Source organism: Miniopterus schreibersii, assembly GCF_964146895.1.
Source record: "Miniopterus schreibersii genome assembly, chromosome: 12".
Lineage (NCBI taxonomy): Eukaryota > Metazoa > Chordata > Mammalia > Chiroptera > Miniopteridae > Miniopterus > Miniopterus schreibersii.
The window spans coordinates 42,803,437-42,828,010 of record NC_138112.1 but is presented as its reverse complement, the minus strand read 5'-3'; the positions used below and the strand labels follow the sequence as shown (position 1 = coordinate 42,828,010).

Below are 24,574 nucleotides of genomic sequence, written 5' to 3'. Positions count from 1 at the left end.
CTGCATCACCCCCCTCTCCATCCCTGAAGGTCTCCCCAGGAGGCTGGTGGAGGGAGGGGCTCCCAGAGAGTGAGGCCCGGGCCGTGTATGTTGGGGGAGGGAGCAGGAGGAGGGCAGCCTCCAGGACTATTAAGAGGTGGGGGTGAGCCGTCTCCTTACCTGGATGCCCAGCGTGGCTGGAGGGGGCATTCTCCTTTCAGGGCTGTGTGGCTGGGGGAAAAACAATCGGCTGGAGCCGCCCCAGGAGACTCAGGCTTTGCAGACATCGGGGCTTCAGGATAATAATAGCTGGCATCAGCTCCTGGCTCCTGCCTGGGTTTTTCCATAGGGCAGGCTCTGCATCGTGGGTCAGGCCAGAACCCGTGGTGAGGCTGGGGGCCCCTGCCTGCCCTTAGCTGACGGAAAGTTTCCAGTGCAGTCTCCCCGGAGAGGCTGGGGGGCCCTTCTGTGTGCAAGACAAATGTGTGTTTTACAGGTTCCTGTCATTGGCCTGCTTCCAGGGTCAAAAAGGACTCTGGGGCACCTGAGAACCTGGCTTGATTTGTGAACGAAGGGGAGACTTCCTGCCGCACTCCCTCAGCACCTCCCAACCCTCTGCGCACCTTGGACCAGGGCCCAGCCTTGGGGACCCTGCCGTCCCTCAGAGGCAGAGCTGGCAGCCCCCCTCCTCTGCCTTCCCCCAGGCCTCCTGTCTCACACAGCCCCCTGCTACCCCCGCCTGGGCCCCAGCTGCCTGCTCTGGGGGTCACCCTTATCTCCACAGACCACCGGGTGGGTTTGGCAAGTGCCGGCCCTGCCGCTTCTCACCCGCGACCTTATGAGTGACTTCATCTCACTGCCTCGCTGTCCTCGTCCATAAAATGGGGCTGCCCTTGCTCACCTTGGAAGGTAGCGCCCAGAGGCAGTTGCGTTGTCTGTCTTTCCTTGGTCCTTGCCCTCTTGTCCTGGGTGAAATGCCCGCCTGAGCCCCCTTGCCGCTCGGTGGGACTGCCCTCCTCCCTCTTGCCTTCCCCCAGAGCACAGGGCTTTGGGGTGAAGCAGGTGGTTGTCCTGCGGTGATGGGCCCAGAGCCTGGCTGGACCCGACACTGCACCTTTTCAGCAGGAAAACTGTTCATTAACAGAATGCGGTCCACTGGCCCAGACTCACACTTGGAAGGTCATTCCAGCCTTCCCACGGGTCCTGCTGAACTCCTGCTGGGAGTTCAGCGGTACAGATGGAGATGCACCCTGGGGTGTAACCTGGGGCTTGGCACTGTCCCAAGCACGCACCTGTTATCTTTTTTAATCTGTGCAACAGCCTCACGAGGTTGCCCAGATGAGGAAACTGAGGCACGGAGAGGCTCGGTAATTTCCCCAAGATTACCCCGCATGTAAGGGAACCTGTTTCAGGCCTGACGTGGGCCTCGAAGCCCCGCTCTCGCCCTCAAGCTGCCCCAGGTACTGGGCATCACGCAGCCCTGAGGGGTCGAGAAAGCAGGCGTCACCCAGCAGTGTGGTGGGTGTAGCAGCAGAGCTGGAGAGAGAAGTGTGGAGGTGACCACACTTTCACCAGGTGCCCGCTCCCCCGGTGTGCCCTGGGTTTTCCTGGTGTTGGCACTGCAAGGCCTGCACCCTAGGAAGCCCTCAGTCTTGGGAAAATCAGGGCGATTGGTCCCCACCGTCCGCTCTTCTGTCAGACCACCTCTGCTCAGGAGGCGCGGGGCGGAGAACAGCCCTGAGTCTGGGAGGGAACTTCCTCTCCCTCACAGCCTGTACCACCCCTCATCCTGGGGCGCTCAGGGCCCGGCACACCACCCCTCATCCTGGGGCGCGCAGGGTCCGGCACACCACCCCTCATCCTGGGGCGCGCAGGGTCCGGCACACCACCCCTCATCCTGGGGCGCGCAGGGCCCGGCACCACCACCCCTCATCCTGGGGCGCTCAGGGCCCGGCACCACCACCCCTCATCCTGGGGCACGCAGGGCCCGGCACCACCACCCCTCATCCTGGGGCGCTCAGGGCCCGGCACCACCACCCCTCATCCTGGGGCACGCAGGGCCCGGCACCACCACCCCTCATCCTGGGGCGCTCAGGGCCCGGCACCACCACCCCTCATCCTGGGGCACGCAGGGCCCGGCACCACCACCCCTCATCCTGGGGCGCTCAGGGCCCGGCACCACCACCCCTCATCCTGGGGCGCGCAGGGTCCGGCACACCACCCCTCATCCTGGGGCGCGCAGGGCCCGGCACCACCACCCCTCATCCTGGGGCGCGCAGGGCCCGGCACCACCACCCCTCATCCTGGGGCGCTCAGGGTCCGGCACACCACCCCTCATCCTGGGGCGCGCAGGGCCCGGCACCACCACCCCTCATCCTGGGGCGCGCAGGGCCCGGCACCACCACCCCTCATCCTGGGGCGCGCAGGGCCCGGCACCACCACCCCTCATCCTGGGGCGCGCAGGGTCCGGCACCACCACCCCTCATCCTGGGGCGCTCAGGGCCCGGCACCACCACCCCTCATCCTGGGGCGCGCAGGGTCCGGCACCACCACCCCTCATCCTGGGGCGCTCAGGGTCCGGCACCACCACCCCTCATCCTGGGGCGCTCAGGGTCCGGCACCACCACCCCTCATCCTGGGGCACGCAGGGCCCGGCACCACCACCCCTCATCCTGGGGCGCGCAGGGCCCGGCACCACCACCCCTCATCCTGGGGCGCTCAGGGTCCGGCACCACCACCCCTCATCCTGGGGCGCGCAGGGTCCGGCACCACCACCCCTCATCCTGGGGCGCGCAGGGCCCGGCACCACCACCCCTCATCCTGGGGCGCTCAGGGTCCGGCACCACCACCCCTCATCCTGGGGCGCTCAGGGTCCGGCACCACCACCCCTCATCCTGGGGCGCTCAGGGTCCGGCACCACCACCCCTCATCCTGGGGCGCTCAGGGCCCGGCACCACCACCCCTCATCCTGGGGCGTGCAGGGCCCGGCACCACCACCGCACACCTGGGGCCAGAAACGACCATCCACCCAGACCTCAGGTAGCCGGAGCCTGGGACTCAGGTGCCAGAGCCTGGAACTTCCTGGGTGACGGGGGCTCAGTCAGGAAACCCTGTTCTGGTTTCTGGGTTCAACATCCTTCAGGCTTCCAGTGTCTCCCCACCCGCCTCCCTCTGTCACCTCCCCACAGGGAGATGCTGAAGCCCAGGAGTAGAGGCTGTTTGTGTGCGGAAGATCCAGAGGAGACTGGGACTGTGGGCTGTTGGGGGCAGGGCAGTGTTAGATTCCTGGGTCTGCAGTAACGTACACCACAGACTGGGTGACTCAACAGAAATGATATCTCCCAGACCCAGAGGCTAGAAGTTCAAAATCAAGGTGTTGGCAGAGTTGGCTCCTTTGAGGGCTGTAAAGGAAGGGTGTGTGGCCAGCCTCCCTCCTGGGCTAGTAGGTGTCTGTCTTCTCTCCGTCTCTTCCCATCATCTTCCTTCCACATGTGTCTGTCTCTTTGTGCAAACGTCCCCATTTTATATGGACAGCAGGCATATTGGATTAGGGCCCATCCTAACGACCTCATCTTAAGTAATTGCATCGCTAATGACCCCGTCTCCCATAAGGTCACCTTCTGAGGCACCAAGGGTTAGGATTGCAACATATGACTTTGTGGGGACACAGTCAACCCTAACTGTGCATTTGGAGGCAACAGGGTGCAGTGGACAGAGCGGACCTCGGCTTGGGCATTTGATGGACTTGGGTTTAAATTTTAGTTTTTTAAACTCCATCAATGACCTTGGCCCTGAGCCTCAATTTCCTTATCTGCACTATGGAGACTGATCAGCGGGTCATCTAGTCATCCATTCATTCCTTCTTTGTTTTTTTAGAGGATGGCACCTATGTGCAAGGCCCGTGCTGGGGGAGATGCAGTCAGGTCTGACCTCACCGGGTGGCTGTGAGGATCAGAGAGCCAACTAAAGCCCCAGCAGGGGCAGACACACAATATGTGCTCTCTCTCTGAGCCGTTACTGCCGCCCCCCAGCCTCATCTGCAGCGGGCACAGCTCTGAGGGCCAGCAAGCTTTTCAGGTGGTGGCAGTGCCCTGGGCCTCAGTTTCATGTGCCCTCACTCCTTCCCCTGAAGATGCTCTTTCCAGAGCCTTGGGCTGGAGAGGAGGCTGTGGACAGCCTGGCTCTGGGGAGGTCCACCACGTGGCCTCACACTGGGCCTCATGAAAACAAGAATGTCTGGGATTCCTCAGGAGTGTGGCAAAGTGCCCCTGGCCAGTGAGAAGGGACACGTGGCAGCCTGCCCCACGCGAGGACAGCTTGGCAGAGGTCAGGTGCAGTTTTCTCCTGCTCCTTTGGGTTCCTGCCTCTTCTGAGCTGCTCTACTCTGATAAAATCTGAACAGGAAAATCAAAGACACAGAACAGCTCCTTGCCATTTTCCACTATTTCATGATAGTGTCGATGCACCAGGGTGATTTCCAGTCCCAGCATCCTGCCAAATCTCCGGCCAGCCCCACTCCCCCGGCATCTGAACTAAGTGCCCGAGGCTCTGGCCAGAGCTTTCTAAATATAGCTCTCCCCCTGGACAACAAAGACTGATCCTCTGAATGGCTTCAGTGCTCTGGCCAGCCTCAGACTGTCTGACTTCCCCACCAGGATGGGAGGGAGGAGCGGGGACAGACAGGAAGTGACGGGAAGAACAGAACCAGACAGGAGCTGCTGACGCCAGTTCACAAGTGACAGTAAGACCCAGACATCCCGGCCCATGGCCTTGGCCCTGAGTTCATGCCTTCTGTCTCGGGGAATGTGTGGGGCCCCGGGCATTGTCCCAGGCAACTCCTGTTCCCTGGGGAGACTGAGTAGTGCTGGAGGGAGAGAAAAATGATCTTCCCAGGAGGAGATGGAAAGAGCCTGTGTTTAGGATCAGACTAACTGGCTTGCACTCCCAACTCCTCCTCAAAGCTGGGTGACTGGGCAGATCCTTTACCTTAAATCTCAGCTTCCTCATCTGTGAAGTGTGGATAAGATGGCCCATGTAGAGGGGATTAAGGAGAGCTTGTGACCAGTGGCAGTCACTGGGGGCCCTCTCGTGCCAGGACTGTGTCAGGGTGCCATGGATTACTGTCTAAGCTCTGAGGGCAGGTGCTCAGCATGGCATCTCTTCCCTCCTGCTCCGGGGCACTCAGGTGACCCTACCTTCTGCACTGGTGAGTGTAGCATGGAGTCCCTCTTCCAGTCCTGGTGGTCTAAGAGGTACCCCAAACCCAGAACCTCCAGGGCCTCCTACTTCAGGGGTTGACTTCTCAGACATCCTGTTGGGTGCTGAGGATCCTTTAAAACATTGGCCCACATGTGACTATAACCCTGGAATTATTGAAAACAATAAAATTCTGGATTTCTCAGCTTCAGGCCTGGTTCTGCTTGGGGGGTACCCACCCATGTCCTCCTCTCCCATCCTTTCAGCTCTATTTAAAGTGGAAGGACCTGACCTATTTCGCAGGTCTCTGATGTCGGGAAAGGTGGGACCCTACCCCATACTAATAAGGGGTCCTTAGGAGAGACCCCAGACTAAGAAAAGAGATATATACCATATGGAAAGCCTGGTCTTTGTACAACAAGAGGCCACCCTGCCCTAGGAACTTGACTCCTTTGGGCAGACAGGCTGAGGTATCTAGACACGCTCTGCATACAGATAAGTCAGGACTAGACGTGAAATCCCCAAGTGTTGGCGGGGACAGAGCTGGAGAGTTACTGGTGGAAACATTAGCCCCTGTTGTTTGGACCTGCCTCTCTGCTGGCAAGCTGGTCCCCCTGGCAGAGGTGCTCCCCGGGAGAATTAGGCGTTGGATGGGCATAAAAGATGCACAGCTGCTGTTGCTATGGTCACCATTCATAGAGCACTAATGCCACACAGCAGCCCTGTGAAACAGGTCACACGGCTGTTAAGCAGCAGAACCAGGATTCCAAGTCTGTGCTCTTTTGGCCTCTAGGGTTCACACTTTGGAGTTCCAAGATTTGCAATATGACCACAGTTCTTAAAGAACTTTGGTAGAGGCTGCTGGAGACGCACATCCTCAGTAAACAGGCTGGTGGACTGTTAGAACAAAAACACTGAACTTTCTCAAGGGGAGGTCACACTGAACCCACCTACCAGGCCTCTTGTAGTAGCAAAAACATGTCAGCAAAGGAAACCAGTAGCTTTAGTGTGTTTAAATTTTTCAAAAGTCTTGGGCAAGGTTCCATGCCAAAAAATTTTCCATAACTAGAAAAAAAAAAGTAATTGCTTCCCTGTGGCTTTGCAGGGAATGCTTTGTCATGCATAGGAGCCAGTTTAGGGAAAGAAAAATATTCCTAAGGATGAATGTGTACTTTTCTTGATGGAGAGTTGTGAACAGCAGGGTCTCACAGGGGTTGGTGCTAGAGAGTCCTAGCTCAGATTCTTTAAAATTAGAAATCTGGGAGAGCAAGTATATAGTGAAAATTCTACATCAACAGGATTTTTGGGAAATGAGAAGCCAAATTAATGGAATGTGTATGCTTTTGCTTTGGTACCCAAATCATTGCTAATGATATTAACCTGTTTGCCACAGTCATGGACAAGAGGTTTTATCCATTCGACATGCATCTGTTGTGTGCTCCTCTGTGCCAGGCGCTGTGCTGGGCGCAGGCATGTATCATATATGTTGTAATTCTGCTTCACAAAAGAGGGATCTCATGGCTCTTCCACTTGCTTTTATTTACTAATGTAAACATCACAACACAAAGAACTGCCTCCTCCTTTTCCATGTCTTCCTGGTGGCATTTCCCTGTGACATGACTGTGCAGCAATTTAATCAGTTCCCTCTTGTTGGGCGTTTCCATAATTTCCGGATTAGAAACACTGTCACAATCTAGCCTTTAACATCCCTGTACTCAGATATTTGTACATATGGATAAGCGTTTCCGAGGGTAGTCACCTGGAAGGGAAATTACTGGGCCGAAGTGTACATGCATTTAAATGTTTGATAGGTGCTCATGAATTGCCTGCAGAAAGCATCCGGTTCCGTTTTAATGACCCAGTGCACTGCCTATTTCCTCAAATGCCTACCAACACTGGATATCACATTCGTTTCCTATTGCTACTGTAACAGCTTACCACGCATTTAGTGGTTTGAAAACAACATGAATTTATTAACTTACAGTTCTGTAAGTCAGAAGTCCGGCCGGCGTCTCGCTGGGCTGAGCTCGGCGTCACGGGCTGCACTCCTCCTGGTGTTCCCTGGCCCGTGGCTCCTGTCCATCTTTAAGCCAGTGGAGTCGGGATGACAGATGGAGTCTCTCCCCGTGGTATCGCTCGGACTCTGTCTCTGCCCCTTTTCCATCTCCATAGCCCCTTACGATTATATTGGATAATCCAGGAGTCCCTCCTTAGCATCAGGTCAGCCAATTAGCAACCTAATTCCCTCTGTGACTTTACTGTCCCCCTGCCATGTAACGTGGCGTGTCCACGGGTTCTAGGGAGTGGGATGTGGACCTCAGGGGAAGGGGGCAGTATTGTGCCGACCACAGGTATCCTCCACCTTTCTAATGGTTTTCACTGGAAGTGACAACGTGGTATCCTGCTCTTTGAAGTTGCATTTTCTTGATTATTGGTAAGGTCAAACATCTCTTTCTGTGTGGAGAGGCAAAGCAGTTTGTTACTGGGAGTTGTCTGTTTATACCATCTGTCTTCTTTTCCAGTATCTTTTGCCTTTTTATCTTTTTTTTTTTTGTAATATATCTTTATTGGTTTCAGAGAGAGGAAGGGAGAGAGAGAGAGATGGAAACATCAATGATGAGAGAGTCATGGATCAGCTGCCTCCCGCACGCCCCCGACTGGGGATCGAGCCCGCAACCTGGGCATGTGCCCTGACCGGGAATCGAACCCCGATCTCCTGGATCCTAGGTCAACACTCAGCTGCTGAGCCACTCCAGCTGGGCTTCTTTTGCCTTTTTTTTAAAAAAAGAACTGAATTATAAATTCCTTGAGGGCAAGGACCTTCTCGTATTCATCCGAGGTCTTCAAAATGTGGCCAGGCTCAGAGAGAGACTCCATGCCTGTGGGCCGCCCTCCCTCCCATCCCATTCCTGTGCTGCTCTGCTTGGGAAGAAATGTCAGGACACTTCCGCTGAGCTGGCCGGGTTGTCTGTGTGTAGGGAGCGTGGTGGCTGAGACAAGGCTCGTCTGGTGGTTTGCTTACAGCCCAGTGGACTTCTCAGGCCATCTGGGCTCTGGGGTCAAGCAGACTGAGCGCCCAGCCCCCCGCTCAAGTTTTGACTCGGGCAGCCCTTTCACCCCCACACCCACCCGAGCGTTTCTCACGCGTAAAAACAGTGATTGTGGCACGCTGACATTTTAGGGTTGCTGGCGTGAGAACTGGGACAAGCACTGGCTCGTTCTGAGAGGGAGGACCCTGCTTGCCACAGTGATCAGTGGGCTGACGTGAGTCAGATGCTGGGGAGACACAGAGAAGAACAATTTTCTGTCATTTTACAGGGCAGCAGGCAATGTGTTCTTCTTTGACATTTTAAAATAACTCACAGTTAAAGATTGAAATTGCTTTTCAGTTATGCTGGGTGTCGACCCTTCTTTCTTCTGGAGCCCCTGGTGACCACAGGGCCTGGTGTAGGCAGGTCCCACCCTCCTCCTAGAACTTCTAGAAGGCTTGCTAGGGCCCCAGAATCCCTGCCTCAGGAGAGTCTTTCTCATCCTCAAGTCGTTGACGGCTGCAGCTGGAGCCCTGAGCCCCTTCTCCCAGGGGCTGGTGGTGGGAAAGGTCCCCCTACCCTGACCTGACTACTGTCCTGGGGGCCTCCCTGAGCCTCCATAGTGATCCCCGCTGCTGCCTGCTGGAGGAGCCGCAGCCGGGGCAGGGTGGAGAGCCCCTGACAGGGTCCTCGTGGTGGCTCTCGTCACAGCCTCCCCCTCCTGCCCTCTCTCCTCTGCGGCTGCCATGGCCTAGGTCTGAGCTGGCACAGCCCTGCTCCTGCCCGGTGGCTGAGGCAGGACCACAGTGACCCCCCCTGACCTCCCTGTCTGGGCCTCAGTGCTGGGCAGACTCCCTTCCTTCCTTCCCTTGCCCATTGCTCCAGCCGAGTGGGGCTGGCAGCCCTGAGAAAGCACCTGGGCTGGGAGGGGGCGCAACGCCAGCGAGCCCTCCCCGCTTCTGGAAGCCGGCAGCTGCCTTTGTGGGCCCCAGCCCCAGCCCCAGGACCCTGAGGCGGGTCCCTGCAGCCACCCTTTTTCCTCTCAGTCAGCAAGGCCCCGTGGACCTGCGGCCGCTCCTGCGCAGCCACCCGGGGCCTGCAGCTCATTAGCTCTTTTTATTAAATCCATGTGCCCCGAGCTGAAGACCGGCCCAGGACCTCCGAGCTCCCCGCCCTGGGTGAGGCCAGGCTGCACAGGGAGGCGATTGTGGGAACTGGGTGTGGCATCCCAGAGGGCAGGGGCCTAGGTGAGCCCTGTGGGTGGGGGCCCTGCAGCCCTGGGGAGAGGGTGCTGAGGAGTGAGCGGGGCAGGGCTGAGTGAGGGCCAGTGAGGGCTGTCTGGGGACTGTTTCTGCGCCCTGAGCCTGTGGGGCTGAGACTGGGGTGGGACTCTGCCCTTTTTGGGCATGGTGGGCTTGCTGACCTGCCCCTTCTGACGAAGCTGCCCCCCCCCCCCAGGAGTGCATGATTGACGAGGACTGCGGGTCCCGCAAGTACTGCCAGTTTGCCAGCTTCCAGTACACCTGCCAGCCCTGCCGGGACCAGCAAACAGTGAGTGTCCAGAGGCTCCGGGGCTGCAGCAGCAGGGCCGTGGGGGCCCAGCAAAGAGCCCTCGGGGAGACGCCAGCAGCCCCACATTCTCAGCAGGCTTCCTGGAAACCTCCTGTGGGGCTCCACCCCTTCCTGGCTCAGAAGAGCCTCTCCCTGGCGGCCAGTGGACTGACTCCTGGAGTGACCAGGAGGCCATCTGCAGTCCTGCTGCCTCATGGATCACAGGCAGCCCTCTGTTTTCCAGCCATCCGTGGTTGGGAGCTGCAGTTGTCCCTCCCAGTCTGTCCCGCTGGGTGCCTCACCGAGCACAGCTATGGGGAACCCACTTTGCTCTTTATTTGCCATTCCCCATGTGTGACTCCAAGCCCTTGGCACCCATGTGCCTGACCATTCACATGGCCTTCCCTGGCTTGGGCCTTAACGTAATCAGCTTATAAGAATCACAGTGCTGCCTGCCCTGTGGCCCTAAGCCACCTTCCTTCCTGACCTAGGGGCCTAATAAGAAGGAGGCAGGGCACAAGTCTGTGGGCGAACCACAAAGACACGCTGCACCCTTTAAAGGCAAAGTCTGAAGCTGTGTGGGAAGGCTCAGGTTCATGCATCCCCCAGGGCCGGTTCCCAGTGTTCTGACCCCTCATGTATGTCTCAGCAGCCCTGTTCCCATGACCTAGGGCCTCAGTTCCCTCCTCTGTACAGTGGAACGATGTGGTTGGCTCACCTGTAGCATCTTAAGACTTTCCCTCTGGGGCTGGTGAGAGGCTGGCCTCTCCCAGGTCTATGAGCTTCGGGCTGTTGTGTTTTCCCACCTCGCTGCAGCTCTGCACCCGGGACAGTGAGTGCTGTGGAGACCAGCTGTGCGTCTGGGGTCACTGCTCCGAAACAGCCACCAAAGGCAGCAATGGGACCATCTGCGACAACCAGAGGGACTGCCAGCCAGGGCTGTGCTGTGCTTTCCAGAAAGGTGGGTGGCCCCCTTCTGGGTGCAGGGTGAGCCCTGTCCCAAGCACCTTCATGTAATCAGCTTTCACTCCCCTCCACTCACCATCCCGCTCCACTCACTCCCCAACCCTGAGGTAGCGCCTGGCTCCTGTCCTGTTTCCTGTGAACTGAACCACCCCCTTGTACCCCCATCTTCCCTGCTCACTGCCCCTCCCAGGTGAGGTCAGCTCAGGCACTCTCCCCTCCCAGGAGCGTTTCTGAAAACCTCTCCCGTGGCCACCTTCCCCAGCCCCCTGTCCACCTGGTACCTGCCCCTGCAGTTTTAGGACGGCTTTCTGGATATCACTCCTCTGGGAGCTGCAGCCACTCCTGTTCTGTCACTTTAGTTAGACTCCCCAGTCCACCTGCCAAGCCTTGGCCAGCACCAGCTGACCTGTCCTCCTTTTCTCACCAGTGCTCCTCGGCCCCTTTTGGGAACCTCACTGCCCCAGCCTGAGCCCAACACCAGGCTTTTGTTGGTGCTGTGCCCCAGCCTTGAACACCTTTCTTCCACTATTAATTTCTTCAGACCTCTGGCCTCAAAACCCAGCACAAGCCCACCTCTTCCAGGCAGTCCTCCTTAATTGCTCCAGCCCTCCCAGCTCATTCTCTCTTGAGCCCCTACTGCCGTTCTTGTTTCCTCTCACTCCACTTCTTCAACCCTAATGCCCACTTTGGGGTCAAGGGTGCAAAGTGGGAGGCTGTATCCCATCTCTCTGCCCCCTCCCCTGGTGCTAGGGCTCAGGGGTGACTTTTGGCACATTCTAGGTCTGTTGTTCCCTGTGTGCACACCCCTGCCCGTGGAGGGCGAGCTCTGCCATGACCCTGCCAGCCGGCTCCTGGATCTCATCACCTGGGAGCTGGAGCCTGATGGAGCTTTGGACCGATGCCCCTGTGCCAGTGGCCTCCTCTGTCAGCCTCACAGGTGAGGCCCCACCTGTCCTCCTTGACAGGGGCCATGAGGGAATGAGGTGCCACCCAGTGGGGACTCAGGAGCAGGAGCAGGAGGAAGTGTGGGTTCCATTTAGGATAGGTTTGATGTGACGTGTCCTCGGGTCTTCCAGATGGAGGGGATCAGTAGCAGTCAGAACCTAGGACTAGGACTGAGAAGGTGTGGCCGGGAGTACAGAGCTGGGGCTCGTCTAGATGGTGGTTGAAGCCTCGTGAGTGGGTGGTCTGGGAAGAGGGTGTGGAGGGAGGAGCACTGAGGGCTGAGGGGAGCCCAGGCCCGTTAGACAAAGGACAAGCTGAGAAGGCGCCATCGGAGGTAGGAGGGAAACCAGGAGAGCCTGGCCCCCAGCCCCGAGGTGAAGGGCACAGACGATTGTTTGGAGGCTGTGAGAGACCCAAAAGCATCCGGGCTGCACCATGGCCTTTTCTCAATGAACGGCTTCCCGGACCTCCCAGCAGCTGCTGCTCAGCCTTGTCTCCCAGCAGAACCCAGGGTGGCTGGGCAGACAGAACCCCCTGCCCGCCCCACAGGCCACTGGCGCTGCTCCTGCCTGGAGGCCCAGAGGCGCAGGGGGCTGAGAGGGGCACTTCCACTGCTGTAAATCCTCAGACCTCCCCGTCCTCGGGCCTGCCCCTGGGAGGCCGAGCCCATCGGTCAGCCACAGGAAGCCAGACCTGCCCCTGGAGATGGGGGGCTGCCCCTCAAGTACATTCTCTAAAAGCGAGCAATCTTTTCTAAGGAACAATGTTGACAGGAAGGTAAGACTGTTGAAGAGATGCTAGAGGAGGGGCTGGGAAGGTGAGACTGGGTGACCTGCCGACTGCAGCTTAAGGCAGAGCCTTTGTCTCAGGCCCAGGCTCCCCACGTTGAGAGCGGGCTTTGCCCCCATGGGGAGACATGGCCTAGGCTGAGCTGCCCTTCCCTCCCCAGCCACAGCCTGGTCTATGTGTGCAAGCCCACCTTCGTGGGGAGCCGCGAGGAAGCCGGAGAGAGCCTGGTATCCAGAGAGGCCCCCGGCGATTATGGCGATGGCAGCTTCATTGAGGAGGTGCGCCGGGAGCTGGAGAACCTGGAGAGGAGCCTGTCGGTGGAAATGGCCCTCGGGGAGCCCAACCCCGCCTCTGAGCTGCTGGAGGGAGACGAGATTTAGACCCAGGCTTGTTCTGCGGGTAGACGTGCAATAGAAGTAGCTAATTTATTTCCCCAGCTGTGTCCTCTAGGTGTTGGCTCACCAGGCTTTTTTTCCATGGCCTCTTCCCAGAACATTTTCCCTCTGGCTTGAAACGAAATGAGGTGCTGCACACTTGTCCAGCTCCCCCAGGCTGCACCCCACGCAGCTCAGTTCTGGTGCCGGGGAAGGCCTGGGCTGCGGGTGAAGGCAGAACGGGACTGCTAAGCAGGTCCCATTCCTGGCTGCTTTGCCTCTGCAGGGTGGCAGATGGCACATTTCATTTTGTTCTGCGCGCCCCCAGGAGGGAATAGAAAGGATGCAGGATTTCCTCGTGACGGGTCTTGGGGAAATGTTGATGCTTACACATGTGGAGAGGAGTGCCCTGTTTAGCAAACAAACCTGGCGGAAATGCAACAAATGAAATTTTCATGCAGTTCCTCGCATGGGCACAGGTCAGCTGTGCCTTCATCTGCTGCAGGTGACAGGTTCTGCTGCCTCCGAGTTATACACGTTCAGCTTTTCAGCAGTCTCTCAGCTCCTACCTCTGTGCCAGGCAAGCAGCTTCACGTCCATAGTCAAGTCCTGCTGCCACCACAGGCTGGCGAAAGGGGCGTTGTCCTCCCCAGCCATCAGCATCTTGGGGGCTCAGAGGTGTCAAGTTGCTTGTCCAAGTCACACAGCTGGTGAAGACCAGAGCAGGACTTCACCCAGCTGTGACTCCACGCCCAGTGCTCTCCCCACCACTACCCACCAGCCTCGGTGCCACCAAAGGTTCCCCCTTAAAAGACGAAGAATTAGATTTTTTCTTTTTCTGAGGCACATCTGGAATGAAGGTCAAACTAGTTCTCACATCTGTACAAGAGTAGACTTCTACTCTTAGAAACAGTGTTCTCCCCAGTGTGGGGATGGTCATCATTCTAGTGGTGACAGGTGGTACTGACACTGTCCCCTGTGGCAGTTAGTTACATTAGTCACTTTGAAGGTACATGATTGGAGCATAATATTTAAGTTAACTTGCCAGAAACAGTACTTGGGTAATTGTAGGGCCAGGATTATAAATGAAATTTGCAAAATCACTTACCGGCAACTGTAGACCATTATCGACCATGTGGAAAAAATCATACCAAGCAAGGCTCTGTGAAATATGGTTGTAATATCCAGGCTGAGAGCACGGAACTGTATGCTTTTCCTCAAATGGTATTTTCAGGTCATGGACTGTTTCCATCGTGTACTCATCCAGAGCTATTAAATTTTAAAGTTGCACATGATTGTATAAGCATGCTTTCTTTGAGTTTTAAGTGATGTATAAACACATATGTTGCATTTAAAAATCAAGCATAAATCACTTAAACTCCTCTTTTGTAGTTCTTGGACTTCTTTTTTCCTTTCGACTTTGCGTAAATAAAAAACCCTTTCAGCCAGAAAAAATAAAATAGAAATTACCTGCACTGTAAAAAAAAAAAAATTTAAAAAAATCTCTTCCATGTAAGTAAATTTTTCAGACAACTAAAACACACCTCTTTTAGCGTCAAAATATTTTAAAAATGCTAACCATTTCTGGATGGGAATTAGTCTTAAGAGTGTCAACATTTCACTGTCTTTGAAGTAAATGGAATGTGTATGACCCTTTTCTTGGGAGCCTTCATTAATCAAACACTGTTCTGGGCCATGACACAGTAGGACCTTCAGGGACTATAATAATAAAGTTACTATATATTAAGGTCATCTGGGTGGCAGGCAGTCTCTCTATATTAACTCTTTAATCTTCTTGAATTCATGTATTTTCTCTATTTAACAGATGAAGAAATGGAGGCTCAAAAAGGTTGTGATAGAGCTGGAAGTCAGACAAAAACAGCATGAAGTGTAGTATGCCCAGGATCAAGCGATAACTTTAAGATCAAATATAGAGCTGTTCTCTAGTCAGTGTTAAAAATCATCAGGACCATTCCGCATTCTTCTCATTCAGTAGATGTTTACACGGAGCCTGCTCAGAACCGGGTGCTGATGTGCTCTGGGGGCGCCAAGCTGGTCCTGATAGGGCCCCTGCCCTGAAGGCATCACCGCCTAATGAAGGAGATACACTACACCCAGCACGCAAGCAGTCAACCGGGTATCGTAATAGAAAGTTATTGTGCCTCAGAGGATCGCTTGACTTGGGAAACCTAGCATGGGAACTGGCTCTCATAGATGACAGGAGTTGGTCAGGAGGCCAGAAGGAATAGGAAAAGGCATTCTGGGCCATGGGGGGGGGGTCAGGAGGAATGGTATGTAGGGGAAACTGCAAGTAATTGACGGTGGCTGGAAGACAAGGTACACTTGAGCAAGTGTTTGGAGAATAGGCTGAAAATTATTTCAACCAAAAAATTTATTAAGCAGCCCTGGCAGGTGCGGCTCAGTGGTTAGAGTGTCGGCTCAGGCACCAAAGGGTCGTGGGTTCAATTCCCAGCCCAGGACATGTACCCAGGTTGCAGGTTTAATCTTCAGCCCCAGTAGGTGCATGTGCGGGAGGCAACAATCGTTTCTCACATTTCTCTCCCTATCTCCCTCTCTCTCTCTTTCTTTTTCTCTCTCTCCCTTCTACTCTCTCTAAAAATCAGTGGAAAAAATATCGGGTGAGGATTGACCAAAAAAATTTATTGAGCCCCTACTATCGGTCGGGCCCTACATTAAGTGCTGGGGAGACAATGGTACATGAGAGAACAGTAGCCTCCTCCCTCACGGGCCTGTATGAAGGTGTATTGTCTTGCTCGGCTGAGATCCACACACAGGGAAGCGATGTAGCGCCTTTCCTCACAGTTCTAAACGGAATGTGCTAAGGGTTCGGTGGAGTTCGGTGCTTGAACCTTACTGCCTGCCTTGCTCTGGGGTCCCCAGTTGCTGCCAAGAAAGACAGGGCAGATGTAGCTTCACCGCCCAAAGCTGTTCCCAACCCTCTTTCTTGCCCTTCTCCCACCACAGACGCTGGGAAAGCCAGTCCCCCGTGCACCCAGGGATGACCCAGTTTGGGCCCAAGAAATGTGAGGGGAAGGCTGTCAGTTTCTGGGAAGGGTTTTTTTTCCTGGGTGACAAAAGAGGCACACAGGAAGAAGGGCCCACCCCCACCCCGGTTCCCTGCCTTCAAGCCCAGGGCTTTAGCAGGTGCCAGTGGCCACTGTGCCAGCTGTCTTGTGGTCACGTGGTCGGGATCGAGGCGGGGTCAGCGGGCCGCAGTCCTCCCTGCAAGCCCGGGGAGGAAACCGTTTCCTTTCCCCTCTCAGCCTCTAGAGGTCACTCATTCCTTGGCTCGTGGCCCCCTTCACCTTCAAGTCCACAATAGATAGAGTGCTTTCCTGAGTCGGCTCCCTGGCTCTCTGCCCCCGGAAAGGTTTTTTACTTCTAAGGGCTCACAGTATTAAATTGGGCCCACCTAGATAATCCAGAATCATCTTCCCACGTTGAAGTCCTTAACCTTGATGACCTCATTCGGGGGCCATTATTCCGCCTACCTCAGGAGGGTAAGACTGGGTCCTGGATGACGCGAAGAGGAAGGCAATCCTGCTACCGGCCACATCTGGACCCCTTTTCCAGTAAACCCCCAGGATTATTATAGAGGTGCTGTTAGTCTTTCCGTTATTTGAAGCCCAAAGCGCCCCTCACTGAGAGAGAAAATGGCATGATGAACAAAAGCCGAAAGGGGAACAAAGTACAGCTGTAGGCATCCCAACCCACCCACGTTTCCACCCCGCCCCGTGCACGGCTCTGGAGAGAGCAGGCGAAAACTCGACGTTTGGGCGTGAGCTGCAGGCTCGGCGTCCTGCCCTGAGGAGACGGGGCCGAGCACCCGCAGGGCCGGGACAAGCACAGAGGCCGCCGCTCTTCCTGCTCAGTTCCCTCTCCCTTTCCCCCTCCGTCCCTGGTTTCTTCGCCTCACTAGTCTGGTTCTTGGGGCCTTTGACACAGTTGGGAGAAAGGGCTGCTGGGCAGAAGGACGAGAGTTGGAGAGAGAAGGGGCCCACGGTGGCGTGAAGGCGGAGGGTGGGATCAGAAAGGGGATTTAAGTATTCACGCGGCCTGTGCATCCCCTTCAGACAGTCAAGAAAGGCAACTCGATTAGCCTTCGACGGCTCAGAGGCCAGCAGCTGGGGCGCAGGTATCTCCGTGCAGGGCTGTCCTGTGGAAGGACCAGGAAGGCGGTAAGAAATCCCCTTTGGGAAGTTAGAGCGTTTAGAAACAGCCTGCTTCCCGTCCCGACCTCCCATGAAGGAGGGAATTTAGACTTATCCCCTTGACTGAGACTAAAACTTTCAGAGAAACTCATGCAATTTGTATGGGAGTGATCGACACGTTACAGGCTGTGCAGAAGCTGCAGGTCCCGCTGACTGCCAACAGTTTACCGCAGGAGCACCGGGGAGCCGCGGCTTGTTGGAACAGCGATGCAGCGAGGGCAGAGGCAAAAAGCATGATTCTGACAGCACTGGTCCCTATAGGGCTACGGAAAAGACGAGTGAGGGTGGAAGCCTTGGTGGGGCCAGGGCAGCAGGGGACAAATGGCACACGTTGCAGAGGAAGGCTCTGGCCAGCAGGGGGCTGGCAAGAGTCAGGTTTCATAAAGGACCCCCAGTGCTGTTTGGAGTTGAGTCCTCGGCTGGTAGGACCCGCAGGGCACCTCTTCATAGTGAATTTATGGACCAGACGAAAGGGGACAGTAACCTCTCCGTGACCAACAGGAGAGCGCATGTAAGGGGCCGTCTCTACCCCTCCTCCCTTTCCTACAGTCCAGAGCTGGCGCAGCGGAGCAGGTGGGGGAGAGAGCACTCCCCTCTCCAAGCAGGAGCAGCACATGCAGCGGGTCCTGTGTGTGGTGGGGGAGCTTTGAATCAAATGACTGAAACTTTAATAAGATAGTTTTAATAATGCAAAGTGACTTAAAAGTTACAGGATTGCACTGAGGGCTCAATGGCAGCCGGCTTCCAGGGGAAAACAGCATTCAACAGAGCACACACGGTTGGGAGTTACTGGAAAAATAAAACCATTGCGTATTTGTATCTCAAGTTGATGCTCCTTAATTAAAGGGGTTATTTAAGCATTATCAGAGGCGGAAAACTAAGTGTGCCCTCTACTGGGGCAAGGGCAGGTTGGGGGCAGAGCGCAGACTGTACAGGGCCCACCAGCAATTCCTGGCCTGCGAGTTCTCAGGCTGACCGATCAGAAGACCAGCTTCTCCTGGAGATGGGGAAAGGGGCAGAGCATTCTGCCCCGATGTTTTTTTGCCCTCCCAGCTTGGCCCTATTGATTGCTGCATTCTTTCCTAAACACTCACACTTGCTTTAACACACTCCTGATTTTGTCAAGTATTCCTAATTGATTCTGAAAGCCAAGTTTTGAAAATTAACACTATCTATGTGACCACAGCACCCCCACTCCCCTTCCCCATGTGAGCGGCACTGAAGAAGCACCTGACTTCATGTACTCTTAAGTCTAGGTGGTGACGAACTTTGAGTGACAAACTCCTTTATAAATGTGGTTTAAAAAAACCATTTTACTAACCCCCTACAAAACTACATACACACAATTTTCCATTTAAGAATTTATGGCCTTTTGACCGCTAGTGACCAACTGTTTTTCAAAAATTACACAGAGTTGTTCAGATGGAAGAGTTTTATTTAGCAAACAAAAAAAAAAAAACAACTGGCTAATTCAGATTTTCTATTCCATGTACTCTAGACTACAATTTGCAAGTCACAAGCACAAAAGAGCTGGTTTAGAGTCTCGATGCTAAACAAAAAGACAAAATTCAGAGGGAGAACTTCAGTAGCCAAATGAACCAGAATAAAAGTTTATTGTAGTCCATACATTCACAGTCTCTTCCACATTTAGTGCACTCATTTAGCTTAGACCACATTGTAAGTCTGCAGCTCTCCTCCTCTCTTGGCCTAGAGATGTGCCACAAAGCCGTTCCCAACAGTGCAGCCTGGCAACCAACAGCTACTGGACTATTTTCTAGCTGTGGCACAGGTTCACCCTGCGCTCTCAGAATTTTAAAGTACATTCCATTACAGCACAAGACAAAGCACCCAACAATCTACTGTAGGGCTCCTTCACTCGCCATTTCTCTCTCCATGAGTACCATCTTTCCTTCCCTTAGTTTCTGAAGTGGACCTTCAATTAGTGAACTTCTGTACAGGCCAGGTAACCACAGCATGGTCCTCAACCACGGCTTTTCCTTCTTTGGAAAAGAAGACATTTTTCTTAAGAATGAAATTTCGAAGTGGCCAGAACGCACCCCTCGCCTTCAGCACCTGCCTCAGAAACGTAGGTACATGGTTCTCACAGGGCGTGCTGGTTGACACAAACCCATCTGCCCCACAGTAAAAGTGCTTCAAAACCTGGGTGTGACCTGTGTGGAGCAGGGTCACAGTTTATTGAATGTGGCCTGTGGCAGCCTCAGGAGACTCAGATGATTACCAGGCTCCAGGCCCTGCCCGGCCTGGGCACTTGATTCAGTCAGTGCTCTGCCCCTTGGCCTCATAGGTGATCACTTGATCGTTTGAATCTGAGGGGGGCTGACACATGTTTACCTCCCTTACATAAATTACTGTTCCTATCACAAGTCCATTTTGAGAAGTTCACCACCCCCTTTACTGAAATTTCTAAGTGCAACATTGTGTTTTCACTCTCTCAGGCACTGAAAAGCAAGAGCTTTAACTTTTTCTTTTCTATAATGAAATATATTTTCTTTACTCTTGGTATTTGTAAAATGCCTACAATTAGAAGTAGCAAACACAAAACAAAAATCAGGGCAGAAGGCACAGAACAAGAATTTTACCATTTACTCTTATGGGAACACTAAACAAAACCAAAAAAAACAACAACAAGCCCAGGGCCAATTTTGTTTACAAATCACCCTCCTCTGCTCCACAGTCATTCAGTCCTTGAAAGCAGAAAGCCAGTTTATTAACTCCCATGTCCCAAGTAAGCAGGCCTGTATCAGAACCTAAGAGCTGTCATGTTACACCAGGAAGTCCATGATCTTGAAAGACAATTCACCACAATACTTCCAGTTTTCCTCTGAGGTGAAAACCAATTCCAATAATGCAAACTCAGAACAGTACTTCAAATTGATCAGAATGCTATGTAGTTTAAATGGAATAAAAATTTGCCAGAAAAATACCTTAGAAAAGATTTTTTATCCTTGTGGATGCCAAGAGACTCTTAAGCTATATTAAGGAATTCTCAATCATATTCAAACTGCAGAGCCAACATCTGCTAATATTAATTTGTAATTACATATTTCTTAAAAGGAAAAAAGGTAAAAATCTGATTTTGTAATATTGACAGGATCCTCCATAGTTAAATATTAACATCTTTTCATCTCTTATGAGAACTTTACTGTAAACATACCTTATCATAGAAATGAGATTATTCAGTACACATTACAAAATGTTATAAAGAAAACAGATCTATTCTTAATCCAGATTCTTCATCCACAAAAGTTTAATGACTAAAATAACACAACAGAATGAACAAATGTTTTATTGGCATGTTCATTGTTGTAAACAGCATCTGGCATGAAAAAGTTTTACCAAAACCTTTTTATTGATTTTTATAAATTAGATGGCATTTTCAAAATTTATGTATAATTGTGTTCATTGAATAGTTGTATTTAGCAAAGCAAAAACTTGTGACTCTAATAGACTGCAATGAAATCATGTTGACTGCATCAGCCTGTGCTATGACCTGACTTACTAGCAAGTTTATTCAACAAGATGTTAAGACGTTTCCCCAAAGTTAAACTACACATAACTACAAATCAACTCCAAAAATTAAGGTGGGACTTACAAGGGTTCTAGAAGATTCAAACTTGAAGTATATTTTCAAAAGTCATGTACAAAAAGAAATAAAATTGAAGCCGCTGAACAGAAAAACCTCATCAACAAGGGCAAGTACAATCGTATGGAACCCAGCACTGAGGAATCTCGCTGAGGAGTACATTTACAGACGGCTATACTTCTCAGTGCACACAAATGTACATCATGAAGGACACGTGAAAACAACCATGGGAAATAGGTGAACTGCAATTATGATAACTCAATAGGATCAATTATATTTACATGCTGAACGAGTGAAACGTATTCTCTACATCCATAACTTAAGTACAGTTATAATTACAATATTCAGCAATTTGAGCTGCCATCTGCTGGGAGCAGTCTAAGGGAAATGTTTTGATGTTTCAAAATAATGTTCTTTATACTTCCCCAAAGGTGAAACCAAAAAACAACTTCACAATTGTTTACTGGGTTACGGCTGGTTCTAAGAATTTCCTTCTTCAGCTCCTATTTTTGCTGCTTTCCAAGAGTCAACACACGTTGCATTTACTTACGAATTGTCAATGAGGTAATGTGTGTATCAGTGAAATAAACAGAAAATTCATTCATTCATGGCCTTTGCACAGCTTTTATTATTAAGCTATGAGCATCCTGTTTGAGGCTAGTTTTACTAGCGGCTATGTGCACATCTGTCCACAAAAAAGACGTTTAGTCATTCCCCTTTCCCCCTTTCTAGTAGCAGGATTTGCTTTTTGTTTTTATTTTTTTGCACATCCCTTTTCACTTTACAGTACATTTGACTATAGTGCACAACATGATTCCAAGTCAAAACAGTGGCCCACTGGGCACTGAGCTTCTGATTGGTAAAGGGCAGTCCAATCAGTGCTGGTGTCACGGGGTTACCCCTAACCATGTCCGGCCATAATGGCACTACACAGTAGCAGTGAACCGTCTAATTAAAACCAAAATCCCCCAGGGAAAATGCTACACTAGCAGAATCAGTCTTGAGTCAGATCTTTATTTGGTGCTCCATCCAGATATATTTTTAGTGCTTTCTCTTTCCGAGGTGAGTACGTTACTCGATGTCCCGTCTTCTGGAGTCGACTGCTTTCTTTTTTCATCAGTTCATTTCTTTGCTCATCTGTCAACTCCATCAATTCTTCCGTTTTATCCCTAATTTAAAATATTAATGACATATTAGGCCAGGATAGCCATCTGTGTCTATTAATTTATGCTTGAATGCTATAATGCTCCTCAGTGAGAAAATGAAATCTGCTGTCACCGATGAAATTAATCTCATATGCTAAGATATTATAGATTTCTAATATGTTTATTAGTACAGCACTCACTTCTAGAACTGGCACAATTTCCATGTTATTAGTATAACAGTTACCATTTATTGAACATCTATTTAATAACAAGCACTGTGCCAGTTTTTAGAAATGCAATAATAGCTCTAATTCTCTTAAAATCTTACAAGGTTGACATCACTGTCACCACTTTACAGATGAGGAGTTAGGTAAATAACAGAGCTAAATCTGAACCTGTATCTGCCAGGCTCCAATGACTCCTTTTTCCTCTACATCTGTGTTGTCCAACATGTCAGCCAGTAGCCACATGTGCCTACTGATCGCTTGTAGATGTGCTAGAAGTGTAACATACAGTATTTCTAAGACTTACAACAAGACAGTGTAAAATATCTCACAAATGACTTTTTAATATTGATTACATGTTGTAATCATAATATTTTGGACATACTAGGTTAAAAATATTTTACTAAAATTAATTTCACCTGTTTCTTTTTACTTTTTAAAATGTGGCTACTAGAAAATTTCAAAACAAAATGTGGTACTCTCGTATTTCTACTGGTCAGGGACGCTCTATATCATAACAACAGTAAAGGTATTTATGGAAAACAAGACATTTATGCAAAACAAAAATGTTACTATCACTAGAAATAACAAAAACAATGTGCATGTTACCTATAAAATATGACTGCACCATCATCACAGATATAAAGAGGCCAGACATTCAGGGTGGAAACTTTAGGATTCCAGTCCAAATCCTGATGAATATCAAGGACAGAAATATCGCAGGGGAAAGTTCCTCTACCCTACGGAAGAGAGGGTGAAGGAAGAAGCATGCCATTAACCGTGCTTAACGAGCACAAGTGACTTGATACAACATGCTCAGGGCTTTACCTTGGCAAATTCAACATCTTCCAAAGGAATTCCACTGATTTCACAAAGCTGTAAAAGAAAACACTGTATGAGATTCATTTAAAATATATATTTGCTTTAAAAAGTTATTTTCCAATTTGTTCAAAAAGGTAAAATATTTTTGATATAAAAAATTAGAAAAAAAGCAGAAAGTGAAATTCTTTCCTCTGTCTGCTCTGCAAATGCCACGTCCCAGAAATATCATATACTCCTTCCAGATCTTTTCCTTTGCATCTATAAACTATATGCAAACATTTCTAAAATACATAAAATTTTATTTATAAAAACACCTCAATACAATACCTTTTATAAGAATAATTATTATAGGAATAGGATACAGAGTAACTGCATTCTCTTCAATAGCGGAACTATTTTATTTCCAACTGATGTGGACATTGAGCCTGTTTTTAATTTTTAGTTACACTGCTATTTTATACACTTCCATGAATAACCTGGCATGTTTCTGCAAGTATTTCTTTGAGCTGAATTCTCAGATGTGGAATTGCACATGTGGAATGTTGATAATGCCCACTGAACCCTGAGAAGTTTTATCAATTTAACCACTTATCAAAGGTGTACGATACTGCCTGTTACCTTGATGACTGTAGGTATTCATTGATTTTCTGAATTTTCCTCAATCTAAGAGGTGAAAAGGCTGGTTTTTTTTAAACTTGTATTCTTCAACAAACTGCCTCTTCATGTACTTTGCCCACTTTAAAGTTAGATCGTTCATTTTTTCCTTATTGATGTAGTAGCTCCTTATAAATTATGAACATCATGTTTTATATATTATGTTCCAAATACTTTGTCCCTCTCTAATTCTTTAACAGTTGTTTAAAAAATATCTTTTTGGCTGTGAAGAGATTTAACTTTTATGTATCTTTTCTTTTTTAGCTTCTGGTATTATGCTTACAAATATCTTTCCCTCTCCAGGATTATAAAAGTATTTTCATCTAGTATATTTATAATTTTATTAAAATTTTAATATAAATTTAATACATTTATAATTTATTTTTGTGTTTAGTATGAAGCATCAAAATAAATTTTTCCCCAAAATGCCAGTTGTTCTAATGCCACTTATAAATAATTCACTCTTTCCCCAGAGATACTCAGAATTCCCACCTTCACCTAGAGCAGGGGTGGGGAACCTTTTTTCTACCAAGGCCATTTGGATATTTATAACATCATTCATGGGCCATACAAAATTATCAGCTTAAAAATTAGCTATGAAAAAAGATCCTAGATTTATTTAATTTCGAGTCCCACCTGTGGCTGCCTTGGCAGGGCCAGAGCACATGATTTTGTGGGCCTTATACAGCCCATAGGCCAGATATGTTCCCCACCTCTGATCTAAATTTTCTAATTCTACTTCCCTCATTTTTAAAAAAAAATATATACAGCAGTTTACTCTGGTAAGTTCTAACTAATCCTAACTACTTAGGAAAAAGTTGATCTAAGTAACAGAAAATAAGGGTCCAGTTCTGGGTGGACAGAAGCCAGTGTTATTTTTCAAGGCATTAGGAGCCCTAAGAAACAACTAGAATGTGTGATTCGAGGTGTCACAAAATGTGACAGAGAGAAAGAAAGAAAGGCTGCTGTGTCAATATTTGACACTCACTTCCTAGGCTCTCTCTCAGGCAACATGGAGAAAAATACAAAATGTTATACTAGCTCATTATGTTAAAAACGAACTT

At 50.8% G+C, this 24,574-nt stretch overlaps 2 protein-coding genes across 5 annotated transcripts in view; one reads left to right on the top strand and one right to left on the bottom strand.

The window, feature by feature from the left end:
* The window catches only part of DKK3 (dickkopf WNT signaling pathway inhibitor 3), a 42,128-nt gene extending 27,915 nt beyond the window's left edge, over nucleotides 1-14,213 (top strand). The window contains exons 5-8 of the mRNA XM_081154369.1: nucleotides 9,663-9,755; nucleotides 10,572-10,716; nucleotides 11,502-11,658; nucleotides 12,616-14,213. Coding sequence (XP_081010495.1) covers nucleotides 9,663-9,755; nucleotides 10,572-10,716; nucleotides 11,502-11,658; nucleotides 12,616-12,835 — 615 coding nt within the window. The 3' untranslated portion in view covers nucleotides 12,836-14,213. The remainder of the gene's footprint in view (nucleotides 1-9,662; nucleotides 9,756-10,571; nucleotides 10,717-11,501; nucleotides 11,659-12,615) is intronic.
* A 5,437-nt stretch (nucleotides 14,214-19,650) lies between these two features.
* Nucleotides 19,651-24,574, bottom strand: part of USP47 (ubiquitin specific peptidase 47) — an 85,124-nt gene continuing 80,200 nt past the window's right edge. For all 4 annotated transcript variants that reach the window (XM_081154654.1, XM_081154653.1, XM_081154655.1 and 1 more), the window contains 3 exons: nucleotides 22,863-22,910; nucleotides 22,644-22,774; nucleotides 19,651-21,834 (listed from right to left, as the gene is read on the bottom strand). In XM_081154654.1, coding sequence (XP_081010780.1) covers nucleotides 21,660-21,834; nucleotides 22,644-22,774; nucleotides 22,863-22,910 — 354 coding nt within the window. In that variant the 3' untranslated portion in view covers nucleotides 19,651-21,659. The remainder of the gene's footprint in view (nucleotides 21,835-22,643; nucleotides 22,775-22,862; nucleotides 22,911-24,574) is intronic.